The 17,944-nt window shown below is 43.1% G+C and overlaps 1 protein-coding gene across 22 annotated transcripts in view; it reads left to right on the top strand.

Annotated features, from left to right (window-relative positions):
* Positions 1–17,944, top strand: part of Heph (polypyrimidine tract-binding protein 1 heph) — a 349,521-nt gene that overhangs the window by 256,950 nt on the left and 74,627 nt on the right. For all 22 annotated transcript variants that reach the window (XM_070655595.1, XM_070655603.1, XM_070655611.1 and 19 more), the window contains one exon: positions 9,854–10,003. In XM_070655595.1, the coding sequence (XP_070511696.1) occupies positions 9,854–10,003 (150 nt within the window). The remainder of the gene's footprint in view (positions 1–9,853; positions 10,004–17,944) is intronic.

Below are 17,944 nucleotides of genomic sequence, written 5' to 3'. Positions count from 1 at the left end.
CCTGACCGCCGGACGCGCTTTAAAAGTCAATCGAGGGAAACTCTGTGGATTTTATAAACTGTTCAGCAGCGCGGACGATGCAAATTGCTCGAAGAGCCGATCGAGATTTTGTACTCCGGGTATTTTTATTACGCGAATAATGCCGGGCGCGCGTTTGTTCGTGCATTCGCGCGCGACACAGGTACGAGCGATATAACCTGCTATTTTTTATAGACATATGTGTTTGTTTTAACATTTAACAAAATACGTCCGACGCGTATTCATAAACACCGATGGGTCGCGACCAACCGCGTTGATCACCGTCATCACGCTTGCTTGTTTTCGCGTTTCGGTGCACGCGTGCGATTTCATCGCGGCACATCGGGCTGTGACAAATTTTTTCCTCTAACCACTTTGACGTTCGACGCGACCGGGGAAAAATTTCTAACGCTTGCGAGCAATATTATTATTTTTTTTTTTATTTTTCTTTTTTTTTTGTTACCTCCTGACTATCGAGTTACCGCTCTCACGTTGCAATTGTCGAAAACGCGACAGCAATTTTACACTCCTGGACGCTCGCTGCTGGGTGTGCAAATTATTCTTCAAATGCAACAATTTCGTATCGCGTAATCAAGCGAAAACGGATTAAGTGTGCTATTTTTAGTTTGGAACCGCTCAATATTATCGATTGTGCTTTACATAAAAAAAAGGTTGATACGTAAATCCGAATGTTGAAGTTAAAATATACATAAAGTTTTCTCGATTACCGTACAATTTGGATGTAGGCATTACAAATTTAATAATTATTTGAGATTCAGTGTGCTCAAACCGTCTGATATTTTTCAGCCAATAATTACCTAATAATTGGCTTTAAAGCCGTTGCAAAATTTAGTATTAAAAGATTAATGTAATAATCAAACGGGATACACCGACAGAACGAGCTAAATAAATGCAAAGAGTTCGCTGATATGCCGGGAGAAAATGGATTTGACACACGGCTGCGGAAAAAGAAATTAAAAATAATATCCGCCGTTTTTGCGGCTCCCAGCGCGTTTGGTCGCGTATTTGTGAAATTCACCCGACCGTATTTACCCGATCAGCTCCTCGATCGTTTCGCCAAAACAACCCCTTCATCCGTACAGCCGTCGGCATATGAAATTCGATCGAATTAATTAATCCAGCGGTTGCAGTAGCCGTTACACTATATATTCGCGCGCTTTTGAACGACGCGCGTTCGCAACCAGTTAATTCCGCGAGTTCGCGGAATGAGAGAGCCGCGGGACGGGAAACCCGAGGGCTGCGGAAAACCAGGACAGCGGAAGAGCGTAGGAAAGAAAAAAAAAAAGGGAGAAAAAAAAGAGGGACAAGTGTTCCATCGAAATCGATATCGCGGCTCGCCTTCATCAGAGTCAAGCCCGCACGATGATTGGCGATCGGTGGGTCGCGGGTGCGATCGCTACCCTGTAGGACGCTGCGCGGGGCAGGGTACGCACGAGATTGCGGGACGAAGCGGGGAAAAGGGAAAACGATCGTTTGTACAACTGTACTGCGGGAGCAGGTGGTGGTTGCCCGCGGCGTGGCGAGTCCGCGCCAAGCCAAACAGAAAATAACTCATTATTGGCGTTAATTAATATCGAGAACGGGCGCCCGCACATTGGCAACGTTTCCGCCCGTCCCTCCCCGCCTTAACTCTTCCGCTTCAACCCCCCTTGATACGTTCCTCATCGTTCCCTTTCGCTTCTTTTTTTCTTTTTTTTTTCGTGCCGCTACGTTTTTCCGACCGCTACCTTTTCGCCGCGTTGTTACTTTGCTTCTTTCTCTCGTTTCTCTCCGGTTTTTTTTTTTTTTTTTTTTTTTTTTTTATCGACACCGTCACGTGATTGGGTTTCAGCCAGCCAGTCACCCCCTTTGCCTTTCTTTCCGCCAATTCTTTTTTACCGCGGACGTCCAATTAATTGAACCGAAGATTTTTCTTTCGTCACTCTTTTAAAAGTTTACGTCAATAATATCAACGATCGATGTTCCCCGCTATTCGTATCGTTCCCGGCTATTCTCCCGTTCGCAGTCCGTCGCGTTTTTCTGGGTCGCTTGGAAAATGAGTTTAGTTCTCACGCCTGGAGCTCACTACCAGCGCTAATTAATCTATTCGATAGCAAGAAAGAGTGGATCGATCGCTGATTCCGACGGTTTAAATTATGCACATTGAAATAAATCTTCGGCCGTCCGCTTTCATGAATTTTCAGTCGCCGCATATTAAATCGGAAGAAGAGAAATAAAAATTCTTATTTCATATTTAACGTTAAATATAACTTTCTTCAATTCGATATCATTTGCCGCAATATTTTTTTTTATTCTCGTTGTTGGAACATTCTGTATAATATAAAAAGAAATTACAGAGACACGTAGGCAATAATTGATGGTCCACTTCGAAAGGTAAAACATATCCGCTGCACAAAGAAGCGTTTATAAGTGTTTTACGAGGAGAGATTGAATTGCGAAAGCTCGCCAAAGAATTCGCGATTAAAATTTGAACGGCGAGGCGTTCAGTGGAAGAGCGGATTGCTATAAAAGATTCGTCGTCGGTGCATCTACATAGAGATGCACAAAGGCTCGGCAACCCGGTAACGCGAATACATCCCATTGTAAGGGCGGTGGATAGGCGTGGGGAGAGGGCGAGGGTTGGGCTCCTTTCTGCATCACCCTCGAAATGCACTCGGGTGCATCTGTCGCGACGCTTATCTCGGAGCTCCGTAGGCGCTTTCCGGATGACTTCCGAGAAAGGGAAGCCCGGATCTTCCCGCGGGACGGCGGGGGCCGGGAACGACCGGCTGGGACACGCCGGGGGGAGGAAGAGAGGTAAGAGGAGTCGTAGGAGAATCGTGGGTTTTGGACCGACGGCGGATGCTGCGGGCGCCTACTCGGATTTCTAATGGAGATGCGAGACTGCCGCCCGCCTGTTGCGTTCTTCGCCGTGGCACGTGCCATTGAAATCTAAGTGCATTTGCGCCATTAGACGGCTAGTTGATAAAGCTGTCGCAACAACTTAATCTCGCGCGAATTCTGCATAACGATTCCCTCGCTCTCGCGAGCGACAGTACCTAGCGGGCGGCGCAACAGTCTATTGTTGTTCACGTCGGAGTTTGTTTGCGCGAATCGAGAGAGTGGGTTGGATTTAGAAAATACGCCTATTAATATGCAATATTCACATTTGGGCGTACGGCGCTCATTAATTATGCCAATTTACCGCCAACGGTTTTGACGTTATTAATCATCGATTGCGAATTCTAATTATACTGAATGAAAACAAATTTTGCCTGTTATTGACGCTGACACAAACCAAAGTGCCTTTTACGAGGTATCGGAATTTGCGAAACCTGCAGCAAGCACACGCGCGCCGTTCTCTTTCTCTCTCACTCTCTCTTCCTCTCCTTCGTCATTTGCATGAAATAGAATTTTTAAACGGCCTTGCAGCTTTAAAGCTTCACTTTCGTTTCAAATCGAATGAGCGCAAGCTTCGGCCCGGGACAAGCTGCAAACAAATTCTGTCTATCAGCCTCATTCTTAATTAAAAATTTTAACGTGATTAATACCTTCGTTTACCGCTCGCTCGGCATTTCCTCATTGCTAAATTGTTAAGCGCGCGAGATTGGACAAAAAAAAAAGAAAGAAAAAAAATACCCCAGTATCATTATTCGCGTTATTCCGAAACATTCGGAATATTATTTTCTTTTCTATAATAATTTTAAATGCGACAAAGAAAGGAACTTGCAAACATAAATCAAATACACATCAATCATAATTTAGCGATTTCGCGTTGCTCATTTTGTCAGAGATAAATGATGACGTGATAAACGATAAAATGGAAAGATATCTTGTACTTTCACAGATAATAATTGCAGACTACATTTATATTTCTTTTGCACATTACGCGTACTACTTTATTCCGTACAAAACACGCATTCGCGAAACACGAAAGCGTGCTGAGGTGAAAGCATACAATGGAAGAAATTGTATTTCTAAGAAGCTGGAAGGGAATCGTGGTGTCGAGAAGCCTTTTCGAAAATTCCTACGTTTATTTCGGCGTAATTACTTCGCATGTTGCTGATACCGTATTTCTATTAATGACATAATAATTATATCGCGCGCGCGTGGCGGCGCGGAGGAGCGACGCAAGGGCGGACCGAATGGTGCCGGAGACGGTCGAATGGAGGCGCCGAGTGATCGACCGGACGCGGCGCCTGCAACATGTTGTTCCGTGGCTACATTCGCGCGCGACGGACGCTGCGCGTCCGCGTCCGCGTCGTCGGCGTCGTCGACGACGGCGGGAGCCACCCCGGTTAAGTACGCGATGCTTCGCTTCGTCAACAAGAACCTCGCGATCGGAAGTGCGGAGATGGCGGCTGTGGACCGCGTCGGTCTCGGCTACGTCGGGCACCCGGTGCCCCTCGACGTCTACCGCGAGTCTCACCACCTACTCGCGCTCAACGGCGCGATAGGCATGCGCGGCAGCATTAAGCACGAAACGTGGGCCAGGGCCAGCTCGCACCTGCGAATGCGCATGGATTACCTGGACGTAAGTGTTCTCGATCTCGATCGTTTGCCTAGCGACGGTCTCTTAACGATGAAATCCGGCTACTATGCCGACCCAGTACGAACACGACACGCTATTTCTTTTTTACAGAAAGCTGCTTGGTAGCTTTTTTTATGCCCCGCGTATTTGTATTTATCTGTATTTATTTAAAATTAGTAAAACCGCAGCGCATTTAACTCGCCTAATCCGCGATCGTTTTTAAAAGAAACACCGCCGTACAATCCTGTATCTCGTTTCTTTATTTCCGTAACGATTGGAATTGCGTTGGATTTCCCCGGGGGAGGATAAACTAATAAAGGAATCAGTCGACCAAAGATTGCTCGGAATTCAGGTACCGTGTCCGTTCCGAATTGTCCGCTCTTATCAATTACCAAGATCGAAAATGTACTTGCGGCGCGTCATTGATTCTCGTGATAAAGACTAGAGAAAAACGGCGAAAAGCTACGACGCTCCCGGGTTTCCCTCATTTCAGAAAATGCCACGGGCGACGAACAAATGAGGCAAACGTATCCGATCGCCTATTACTGGCTCGAATCCTGTTTTTTTTTTATTTATTTATTTACTTTTGTATTTTTTTATTTTCCTTCTTTACTCCTTATTTGACCGTTTTTCCGATCTCAAGTGTATCCACGGTGGCCCCCGGTGGCTAATGTCGCGTCTAACTGCGCTCTCCGGGATCGATACGTAATCATTTTTATATATCGGGCACGTGTCTGGACCTCGCGGCGCGGAAAGCATGGTAAAAGAGGAAAAAGAAAAAGGATATCTTCGTTTTCGTTTTACTCGCGGGCGATATTCGGCCGCCCTCGGTTTTATCACGAATTTTCAGATACCGCTTTATCGAGGGCAATTTGTATAATAGCCCGCGGCGGATAATTGAGACTTAATACGTCGTTTATCTTACGCTCCCGAGTGCTTGCGAATTATTGATGCAAGACGCCGCGTAAACTACAATGAACGTAACGTTATTTACGGTTGTAGTAGGCTTTAAACGGAGGCGGCGAAGCTCGGCGCGATTGATCTTCGCGTTATACGCGGCTGTGTGGATCCGCGCAAGCTGCGCGAAACGTGAACTCTCGATGCCGCGTTTCTTAACCGCGATGGAAAGATAAACGCGCGATATAGGTACTCTTTGATCGCGATTATATGAAATTAACATTGAAATATTTGCCTACGATTTTTTTTTATCGCGCTTTGAATATTTACTGCATTTTAATTAGCATTTAATTAGCATTAATCGTTAATAACGTGTATATTTAGCTTGTTACTGTTAATTATTAAAGCTGCAGATATGTTTATATCTATGATTTCCTTTAGTTATAAACAGCCAGTAATTTTTAATAGTTATTAAAATTGATTATTTTAACAGAAAACATGATTTATAAAAAACGTTATTTAAACGTATTTTAATCAAATTAACGATATATTAAATGAGCAATTTATATCAATTGTTATAAATAAGCTAAATTGAGTATAATTATAAGTACATAAATTTAATATTTTATATTTTTAATATTTAAAAAATATGTTTAATATCAGTTACGGATATCTTCAATTTTTTTTTTACAATAAATTTTGCAAGAGATAATTTTAACATTTCTTCGTATAAGTTACAATTTTTGCAAAAATATACGCAAAACAAAAATACGATTATTTTATCCCGTTGAAAAAATTCTCACGTTACAAGAGAATGCATTTAGTAACACGAGATTTCGTTATACTCGTATACAATAACGGATCGCAGCGTACTTATTTATTTTACTCTCTACGTGCCATATGTACCGCATAACGGTTTCATGAATGTTATTTTTCACAGGTGACCAATGTCTCTTACGCACTGCAAACGCAATAATTTATTTCACATTTTTAAATTAAAAAAAAAAAAATTTGTTGCCACGTTAATGTATTCTTGCGCAGTTAATAATTCTGTAATTTTTAAAAAATATTATATTGTACCTTATATTGTAAATTTACGGTAGTCATATAAAAATTGTTAACGTGTTAACTGCTTTTTTTTTTTTCGCAAGCTTTATCTTTAGCGTGTGTAGAACGCGCAAGAGATGGGATTTACTCGTTTATCGTTTTTTATAAAATTTCTTACCGACATTTTCTCCTCATGCCAGATGTAACTCCTTACAATGTACCATATCGAGTTCACAATGACTGTCGCTTTTTGCTTCGCAAAATCTTGTGAGTTTTTATTGCGAGACAGAAATGCGAATATACTGCTCTTTGTAATCATTTTATAAATCGCGATGACGTAACCTGCTTGCGTTTGAATATTTTACGTTCGTTTAAATTTAGATTTAATACCTCGGGCATACATAATAATAATACATAATCCTATAATTAATATTGTTAAAATTACAGATATTCCTGAATTAATTTGTATTATAGAACTTTGAATTAATCGTTATTTCCCTTACATACTATTTTTTTTTATCGAAACGGCCATTGAAAATTTTTATCAATCGCGTGTGTGGCGTGCACGATGACATGTAACGTCGACAAAATGTATAGTCCAGTGTCAGACAAGAATGCACGCTATCGCGACCGTGCAGCGGCGCATTTGTCAATAAATCAGATCGCAGGGTCACGTTCGACTTTCGGTGGCTCCCGCCGTTGTGACGCACGAGATTCACATGGCCTATTTCCTACGAGCGATTTTCCGCGAATTGCCTCTATTATGCCCAATTATCGGCTCCAACGAAGCCTATCTCTTCGGACGGTAACGAGAAGCGGAGTAGAACTTCGGAGCAGATCGTGATTTATTTTTACACGGAGGGAAAAAGAAAAATTAATTAAATGAATTTTTCATCTTATCAACGTCATTACCGTTAAAAACGAATACGCGTGGATGTATTAAACAATCAGTGATCCGAAGCGGTGTTTCTGAACGTAGTCGAGGCTCATTATCTCATAGCCCAATGGGCAAGGGTCCGAAGGGAGGATAAGGGTGCTAACCGGGCGCTCGCGCTATGTGCGATCAAAACGTTGAACCTGGAAACACGTCATCTAGATTCGTGGGCGGGCGAGATGATAGTAGTAGTGATTCTCAAGATCGTTCTCGACGGTGAATGAACGTCACTTGAAGCGAGTCTTGTTTACGCGACCGCGTTTCTCCACGGCGCGTGATTTCCGTGTACGCCGAAGAAACACCGAGCAATTAAGGCTCTTCTTCTGGTTTCGACATCCACTCACGTCGCATCTCGACCGGAACTCTTCGCGTCGCCGCCACGTCTTCTCCAGACATTTTTTTTTCTTTTTTCTTTTTTTTTTTTCATATTTTGGATTGATTTTTTTATTTGCCCGGCGTGTAATTAACGCTGATTTAACGCTCGTTCCAATCCTATATTTTCTCTAATATTCTAATTTAATTATCATATTAAAACTGATACTGTGACACGAGAGATGATCAGATTTTAGCAGTTAAATTTTTAAATCGTAGCTGTCTCGACGTTAACTTCGACCTGTTGAGCTAGAAACAGTTTTTGTAATGAGTTATAGTACGCTGCTCTTATCGACGAAGCCTCCTTATTACGACGTCGGTATACTGCCGCGATACGACACGACAACACTCTTATAATTCGATTTCATTGTTGCGCTGTCGTCGTCATCGTCGTCGTACCTGCGGGATTAAAAGCGCGAAGCCGCGGCCGACAAAAAGGAGAACGTCGGTAAAATTGAGGAGAGCGTAAATGGACGTCGGGCAGAGTTGATTTTTAATTCATTCGCGGAGTAGTCTACCACCGCCGGACACAACTCGTCGGACCCTCTCTTAAACTTGAGTTATACAATGCCAACCCCGGTGTTTATGAGAGAAGATAAACCGTTTAACTCTCGCTGGATTTTCCTATTAAACATTCAAATGCGCTTTATGTTTAAGTTAGAACGTTCGTAACTGATTTCCTGTATAAATGCGACTTGAAAACGTTAACGAAAACCGTCGATCGTTTCCTAGAAAATACAGCATACTTTTTTTTTTATACGCGTTATATAATTTGATGCGATTATATGCGGCTCGGTTTATAAATCGAATCGGCTTACGAAATGAGCGTGCCGCAATTAAAAAAAAGTTTCCGTTTAATTTATATTTTATTTCGCTACCGCGCCATATTTATATTTTCCCCGAGCTATTATACGTAAATCCGCTCGCGCGATTAATTGATCAACTAATTAATTAAAACAATTATCCGCTAATAACTCGTAATCCACAAATTATTTTTAATTATCTGCCTCTTGTTCTCTTTCACGTTGTATCGACTGGCACGCTCAAATAAAAATATCCGCCACTCGTTCGAGCCCCATTCCGGGACATGAAAGAGGGAAGGAGGATTAAGGATGGGGCGCCTCTGAAATATCCATCTTCCTTAACCCGGTAAGAAGCGCGTTTTCCGATCAGTTAAGCTCGACTAAACCTCAGCGACGTTCCTAAGAGAGCTTTGGAACGGGCTAGGAAAAGCGGCAAAGAAAAAAAAAAAAGAAAGGAAAAAAAAGACGAGGAAAAGTGGCGGCAAAGCCAAAAGAGAGAAAGAGAGAGAAAGATGGCTTTCGGAGGGTTCTTGCCGAGACGAGGGAGGAAGCGTGCTCTCGAGTTCGACTAGATAGAGCTGTGATTGAAAACACCGCCCCCGGCGGCACGAGCTTCGACTTAAACATACACACACACTTGCACACACGCAGTCGATATACGTGTTTCGCGCTCTTCGACCTTCCGCCACCGCATATGGAATAATATAAGCGGCCGATAATCGCAAACTCGTCCGAGAATTCGATAAGTTTCTCTTTACGCGAGAACGAACCCTGGGTAAAACTTTCGCCAGGCTGGCTAAGCGCATCCGTCTTTTCCCTCACCATCTCTTAGAGTTTGCGTCATGTGTAAGATCCGCGCATATATAATTTTATTAAATATTAAACATTAAAGTATTTTACTCAATAATGGCATATCCTCGATAAAAGGACACAAAATTATTTAAAATATTACTACAATACTTGTATCGAGGTTTATATGAAAATCAACTGGATTATAATCGTAAAATATGTGCAGGAAAACGCGAATGGTATTCGAGCAGTTACACCGCATTACACCGATATAAACTTGGGAGGGCGACATGATTATTTTCTTAGGCATTACATGATCCTAACATCTTTTCTTATTTATAGGATCATTTATATCTTTTTTTTCCCCCCTTTTCTGAGCTATACATTTGTGGCGAACTAGACATTAAGTTCTTAGCTCATTTTATCCGACGACTCACCGGGGATCCATTCTTTTTGTTCCAGGTTAAGCTCGACAAGAGTCACAGCGGCAAACCTTCCAGAGTCATTCATATTAGGAACATACCTAACGAGGTGACAGAGGCGGAGATCATCCATCTGGGTCTACCGTTCGGCCGTGTCACCAATGTACTCGTTCTCAAGGGCAAGAATCAGGTGAGTCTAGTTATTATCGTTAAATTGCATGTAAATATACGCTCAAGAGCGTTGCAAGTAACTATTTTCTCGCTAACGGTAACCGGAACTAAAACCACGGAACGAACGCATGAAAGACGCGGCGGTAAAAAAGGAAAGTACCGCGGAAGAACACCCCATTTACTCGTGCTGTTCGATCGCGGGATCTTTCAACGAACGTTGTCATCGTTCCGTGTAACGGCGCCGTTTACACGTGCTCAGCGACATTGTACTCTTGCCTGATGGAATCGAGATGAGAGTGCCGCGGCACGCGAGGGGAGAAAGAGAGAATTTGCGCCGCATGAATGACGCGCTTCAACGACCGCGATGCGAATGGCCGTGCAATAGCGGAGACAATCGGATCGCCGATGCGCGGTCGCGTCTAGGTCGATCCGAGTTTAGTCGAGTCGACGATCGTCCGTTTAAGCATTATTATCCATTATTACTTGCGCGCCGCGCTCTGCTCCGCGTCGCGACAAAGGCGACCCCGTGTTCTCTGCCCCATGAAAACGCAACCCCTCGACGTACCATCATTCTCGTCAGCTCTAACCCGTCTGGCAGCTCACCCTTTCCATCGATGCTCGTCCGTGACGCTACACGCATCGCAAGGCTATTATTCCGTACGATGAGAGCCGGTTTATCGAGTCTCCGGTTTATCGAGCGACGTTTCCTATCGAACCCACCTTGTTTGGTTCTTGTGCTATTTGCTGTGGATACTGCGCTTAAACGCATTTACGGACTTCCGTATTTGTAAGAGACCTTGAGAAGGTTTTGAAGAAGAGCGATCTCTTATCTTATCTTTTTTTTTTTTTTTTCTGTGATGTTGGTTTCCCTTAATTCTTAGAATTTTAATCGTACTTCCGAGACTATTTATAGAGTATATTTCTTTTTACTTCCATAAAGAGAAATCCTCTATTAGCGAGGAAATAAATTACCTTTCACGGTTCAGTGGTTGTAATTAGGTTCGTATGGATTCTAATGCTTCCTCTTTATTGCGCCACGATTGGATCAATCGGAGATGCCAAATTCGGAGCAATTTCGTGGCATAACTATCACAGCGGCGCGATCGAGTTTTACGAACGACGTTAACCATCCGCGATCTCTCCCGAAGTACCGCTCAATTACGCATAAACGAAATTACGTTTACGCGAGCGCGCGCGCGCGGGCGTCGTTCTGACCTGCGTGATCAAAATATCAATTCGGTGGCATTAATTCCCTCACCCGCACGTGCAACAATACTTGCCAGAAGGTTAACATCGCTTTATGAAGCTCTGCGGGTTTTGCGACGTGCATCGTCGGTAATACGGCGGCGTATTCAAATAACAACGCTTGTCCATCTCTTGACTTTGCGCCCGTATGCGATGCAATCGCAGTAAGTGGCTCTCAGATATCCTCCAGTACTCCGTATCTCTTATCTACGCGTTTATAATCAGTTTTCTTGCGAAAAGTACTAATTTATTATTTATTTTAAACCGTTATCTCGATACGTGATAAATTAAAAAAAAAGTTATATTAATATCGCTGAAAAATAAACGCATGGCGCTAATAATTTTTTTTTTAATAATATTATTATCAATATTAAATATTTTAATGTTACTCTATATATATATATTTTTTTTAATACTATTTTATATTCACATTTAGACCATTTTATGCTTAATTTTTGAAGAGTTTTATTTTTTGCATGAGAAGGAGTTTCGTTACATTTTTTTTCTTTTTCATAAATTACTTTCCACGGTATACTATATTACTGTTCTGTTACATTTTCGTGCAAAAATAGAATTTTATACGAACGAACGACGTACGTTCAACGCATCGCCGCAATATCTCTACAAAATCCCACAACTTCTAGTTGCAATGATTACTCTCAGCAATGTAACCACGGATTGCAAAAATGGGCCAACAGCTTCATATTGTGTGTACACTGTGCCAGATTTCGAACGGTGTGCATACCGAAATTTCGCATATTCTCTTCGCGTTATTTAAAATACTCTCAAAAATTCAGATTCACGCGTTTTAATGCTTCAAAAATTAATAACTATATTTCTCGCAATAACACGTAATTAAACATAACAAAATCTACTTTTAATATTTTATCGTCACACAAAAACTGGTATCAAAAAGCGGAGAATTTTATATAGAAGAAGAGTCCGTTCATTATTCAAACATATATCCAGTAAATTAAATTTACAAAATATTTTATTAATTTCACTGATAAACGTTGAACGTTTAAATAATAGAGGAGAATTATATTATTCTTTATCTTTTTTTTTCCTTTTTTTTCTTTTTTTTTAAATCTCGCTTAACGCTTTATGCTCGTGCCAGGTCGATCAATGATTTGCTCGAGTTTACTGATGGTGCACCGAAAATCCGCTTTACCGCAAATTATTCCGGAGGGTGGGGGAAGGTTGTTTTTCATGCCGGCAGTTGCTCGGGCTCGTGCAAAATTCTTTTTCGATACGAATTAATGGCGAATCGTCTGAAATCATGGTAGGGTCGATGTACTAACGGCAAGGATGTGATTTGAGGATGGACGGGGCCTTCGAAGGGGATTAAATTGAAATACCGAGTATTCATCATGGCTTATCGAGCGGGGAATATTTGAATAACTTGTAAATCCACCCGACGCGTATTTCACGGTATGCTTCGATTTTGAATTTTCCTCGCTTTAGTTCCCTTATTTCAATGTTTAGTCACCCTCTCCCCCCCTGTACTACCAATTTGATCATACTTCACCGCACCTCTCATTGTAAATTGCTAAAACGTCGATCGCTTTAATCAGAAGTTAATTTATTACGTCGATAAATGATCGTAACCTTCAATTTTTCTTTGAAATATTATTGAGTTATATTAATAATGAAAAAGAAAAAATAAAAAATTGTAATGCAAAATTTTCATTTAACAATCTTACGACATAGAAGAATAACTTGTTTAAATTTCCACGCATTGTATAAACGTTCTCCGTTTCTTTTTTAATTTGAAAAACGATTTTTCGGCTTGTAACAATAATCGGAATTAATTTGCTAATTAGAATACGATAACGTTATCGCGATCGCATTGTATCAGCGTTCTCGTTATTTCGATTACATTTCGAGAAATTTGAATCCTTTGGGTATAAAATCAGGGATATATGGGATGTATGAACCTTTCATCGTTTGCATGTCGCTTCAAAGCGGCATTGCCTAATCAGCGTGGTTAATTGCAGCGTGGCGCTTTGCACGAGATACGCAATAGGCGAAGCGTCCTATTTGGAATCCATTAAATGACTGCACTATAAACGGACACAGAACTCCTTCAAAGGAATGTTTGCTCAACCATCATTACATTACGCGAGTCTTGTGCTAATTCTCTATTTGCGGCGCGTCTTCATTTCGCGAATATCTCGCCCAAAAATTGAATTACGCGGATATCGAATGTTTGCTGTGTGCGAAACGTTTCTGATCTATCGCGTTACGCGAGCGGCATTGAGCATCGCGACAATCAGCCTAAAAGAAAAATTAATCGTGGACGCTTTCCCTCCCCACCTCACGTATTTCACGGCGCACCTCAAGCTGCTTCGCTTTGAGGAATATTTTGCGCGTTCAATTGAAAGTAATTTTATCTGGATAAACGACCGAATCGACCAACGTCGCGCGCGTTCGACGTCTCACCTGAGATCGCGACGCGATTTTGGAGGAAGGGAATGTTTTACTGGTTACGCGAGCGCCGCCGCTAATGCGTATGTAATTTGCACGAGGGGGTAAATCTCTTCATCTGGCTCAATGCGGCGAACCGGTGCATCGATGCATTACTTTAATCCCCCACCGGTATAAACTACGGGCCCGGCTCGATTCGCATTATCATACCTGTTGTGCGCCACCGTATTATAGTTATCAGTGCGCGTATGCATGTGGTATGCGCGCGCGAGCATTAAACGCACTCGCATAATCTCGACAAAGCCTCACCGATGATTCTCCGGAAGCCAGTCTAATGACCCGACGATTCCCGCAAATGTGAACGTAAGAGAACGCGACTCCGTTGACACCGGGGGTCGTTACGGACAATTTTCCAGCATCTCGCGCGACGAGATTGTCTTATTCGTTTCCACGCGCGTCCACTTTCTCTTGTTAGTAATAACAATCGGAGCTCATACTGCCGTTTCGTTATTCGATAACGAATCTTAACGAGCCTTTTCTCCGCACGTACGGTCTCTACGTGGGCGAAAGATCGCGCACGTTACGGGAAAAGCGTTTGAATTGCATTTGATGATCCGTAAGTGCAATCTAATTAACTCAAAATCCGATAATGTAGGCAATGCGATTTACCGGCGTAACCATCGCGAGCAGGAATTACGATTGTAATAATCAGGAAATTATGGACAACAGTCGCAACCATTAGCTCCAGCTGAGAAGGCTTTCCCCCGGTTGGAATTACGGCAAATCGCAGCCACGCTTGTGTTTCGTAAATGCAATTTCCTCTCCAGTCGTTTCAGAAATCACGATTCACCCGTCTCCCCGGCTCCGTTTTCGGCGGCGTGTCCGCCCGCGGCGGCCAAGACAATCCCTAAGTAACTCGATCAAGTAGGGAAACTCGCGTTATTATCGTGTACACCCGGGCTTACTTGAGCTCCCCAATTACACGCAAACAAACGACCACGGCGACGAAGACGACAACGCAACCGGCGGCAAGCAGAGAAGAGACGCATGTGCATTACGACGCAGTAGTAAATCGAGTTTCGCGATGAACCCGCCGTGCCCGGGTCTGACTGACCCCCGCGGGCACTTTCGCTTGTGTTTGCTTTGATTCGAAGTTTCCGGTTAAGTTGGTTACCGGAACGGGGCGCGCTCTTTGTCCGATTCCTCTAACTCCCCCCGCGGTTCTCCCCTTCTGTCCTTCACTTGCAGATTTTCCGCGCCGTTCGATGCTATCGGCTCCTCGAGCCGGCAAGATTCATATCGCTAGGCTTGAAATTCGACGAGAAAAGCCGCCGCGCGAAACGTCGGGGAAAATCTCAGGCTCTGCCGCGAATCGTGAGGCCGTGTGACAAAACAATCCGCCGCCTGGCGCAATGCGCGTATATTTTTTAATTACGCGCGAGGAACTTTATAATAATAAAAATATTTTTACACCCCTGAAGCAAATATAGTCCCGGCGTGCCTTCGGGGAGGCAAACCGTTGGAAAACAATCTACTTTATTTGTCGATATCGAAACAAGCCGCGAATTTCTTTCCACTGCGCCGCCGGTTTTTTCCGCGCTGTTGATTCGCCATTAGGCCATTTTCCCTCCCTCCCCTTCCCAACGAAAAAAATCCCACCGCACGCTGCAACTTCGCGCAAATATCAGTCGGTTAGACACGCATCGGCTGGAGTTTGATTTTTTTCTGTTTCTCTCCGTTTTAATTAACGGAGCGAGCTCGCCCGTAGGGGCCGCGCCCTACGTCGGATCCGGCATTGCGGGGCGCGGCCCTCGGAGAGGAAAAGAGAAAAAAAAAAAAAAGTGGAAAGAAAAAGGAAACAACTATCGATCAACTATTCCCGGCATTAGAAATGTATTTCTGCCGCGCTTTGTTTAATCCTCGAGCGCTCCCGGGCGAGCTTTCCATTCGCCACGCTGTGTTTACTCGGTCTCCGCCCTTAGGCGGCCTCCGACTTTCGTGCCCGGTGTTCGATCTACAAAAGCGACGGCCGTGCCTGCAGAGTATCCAAATACGAGCGTTAGCGTTTGTTATACCGGAACCTCCTAGGATTTCAGTGATGTGCCGCGCGAGCCCGGCCCGGATCTCCTTTTAATCCTCAGCGAACGCGGTCCTCGACGCACGGCCGACGCATTATCCCACCTGAGTTTCTCGGACTCGGCTGTTATCTTTGTCCGTTAAATTCGCGTTAAACTCGATATAACCCCCGGCGCGGCGCTGCGGCGCGCACGTTGCCGAGAAATATTGCTCAGCCCCGATCTATAATTCCGTCTCCGCGATTCGTTTATAAAAATTAATATACGACAGGTAAATCAGCGATAAAGCGGGAAAGGCGACGTTCGACGCTTTCGGTATCGCAGCGTGTATTTGTAACCCGAGTCCCCTGTTTGTCTTTCATCTCGAATCTCGTTTCTTGCGCGAGAAATATACGTCCGCGACGCTGCACGTTTTCAGAGCCATGAGTCTATAATCTCTTATACATGTAATTTAATTAAGAAAGGAAAAAAGAAAAAAAGAAAACGAGAAACGAGTGAACGAAGGGAAAGATCCCTTGGGTTTGACTTTCATATAATTAACTACGACTTTTCAATTTTTGGCTAATTATAATTCGTCGAGCGAACCGACGACGCTGATAAGAGGGCTGCAAAAAAACAAACGCGGAGTATTTCTTTTTTTAGGAAGGATCAGTCCGGAGTGGAAATAGCTGCGGAGAACTGAATATCATCCGTGTAATGCCTCGGGCGGGCAAAGTGACTAGCGACGATGATATCGATACATATTTTTAAATTCAATTTGGAATTAAAGGAATTAAAGTAATTTTATTAGCAAACGTAAAAAAAAAAGATATAATTTTCCGCTAGCGAATTTCGAGCAGTTTGACAGTTCTCAATGGTCGTTGAAACAGCACCGAGAGAGCTCTCTCGCAAGGAAGCGCGTTCGGATACGCGGCACGCGTATTTAGATTGAAATGAAATTTCCATTATGCAAATGCGCGGATGCATGGAATGCGTGACCGTTCGCAGAGTCGAGCTATCGATTCTACCCGCTCGCGGTATCGCGTGCAACGCACTCGTTTATCTAAATACGGTTTACCGTCTCCTCGAAACTCGACCCACTTTTTGCGTTCGCCAATGACATTTTGATACGCTCGGCTTTTTGTGCACGAGACGAATCGCCTCTCGTTTCGGTAATAAATAACAATTCCGCTTTCATTCCGGTAAAAATCCATGTCGTCTGCCGCTTGAGAATATAAAAGCTCAGAGAGGGGAAAAAAAATCAAGAGAGGGAGAGACGTAGGAAAGCATATCTTTTCAACGCCGAGTGACTCAATTTTTTTTCTTGATCCTCGACGTGAAACATAAATTGGATGTATTCGGTTATGCGATACAAAAAGACAGCTTGCGGATTAAAAATTTGTAATTTCAATTCAACTTCCGTTCTACATTGCGAATTCTGCGAGAGTGACGTGTGTTTGAAATTTTCGAATGGGCTGTCGCTTAGAGAGAGACTCAAATTCTATGACGTGCAATAATGGATTTTTACGTGTATATATATAATTTTGCAATAGAATTTTTTTTTTTTCCGTGTATATCTTTTCGAAAGCGAGCTGTGTGACGAACATGTCTCGGTGAGAGGACCCGGAGGCGCGACTTGTACCTATTTTACAAGCATACGTACCGTGCAGAATTTTTTTACAGACTAAAAGAGAAGTTAAAGCAACGGCGCGATATTAAGAGGCTCGGGGTAAGAGGGCGGAAAAAAGAAAAGACGTCTTATTTCGTCGAGCGCAAAAAACGCGGCAGCGGTAATCGTCATTCACTTGCATCTATCATTAAAAAAAAAATTTTAATAATTTGCATTACACGTTCTTTTCGTTGCCGTTCTAACGAGTCCGTTCAAAAAATCTTTATTCACTCGATTACGATTCAAGTGCTTTTTCTTAGCGCGATGAAAATAACATTATCACAATTTCACGTAACGCGTGTAAAATTTTTATGCAATATCGGATGAGGCACGTGGAGTTCTTAAACCGGGCGTTAATCAATTTACTATAAATAGCTAATAATTCATTAATTATTCGCGACTTCTATTACGCGTATTTTAATACTCTTACGTGGATTATACCGGCTCGTATCTACGACGGATTTGCGCTCCGAAATAATTGGCCGAATATCTGCTGCAGCCGCGATCGAACTCTCGTTTAATCTCGTGATTTCGTTAGCGATTGCGCATTTTAATTCGCGCCCGC

This window comes from Cardiocondyla obscurior, linkage group LG04 (genome assembly GCF_019399895.1).
Source record: "Cardiocondyla obscurior isolate alpha-2009 linkage group LG04, Cobs3.1, whole genome shotgun sequence".
NCBI lineage: Eukaryota > Metazoa > Arthropoda > Insecta > Hymenoptera > Formicidae > Cardiocondyla > Cardiocondyla obscurior.
The sequence above is the reverse complement of the archived record's forward strand: the minus strand, read 5'-3'. Positions and strand labels throughout refer to the sequence as shown.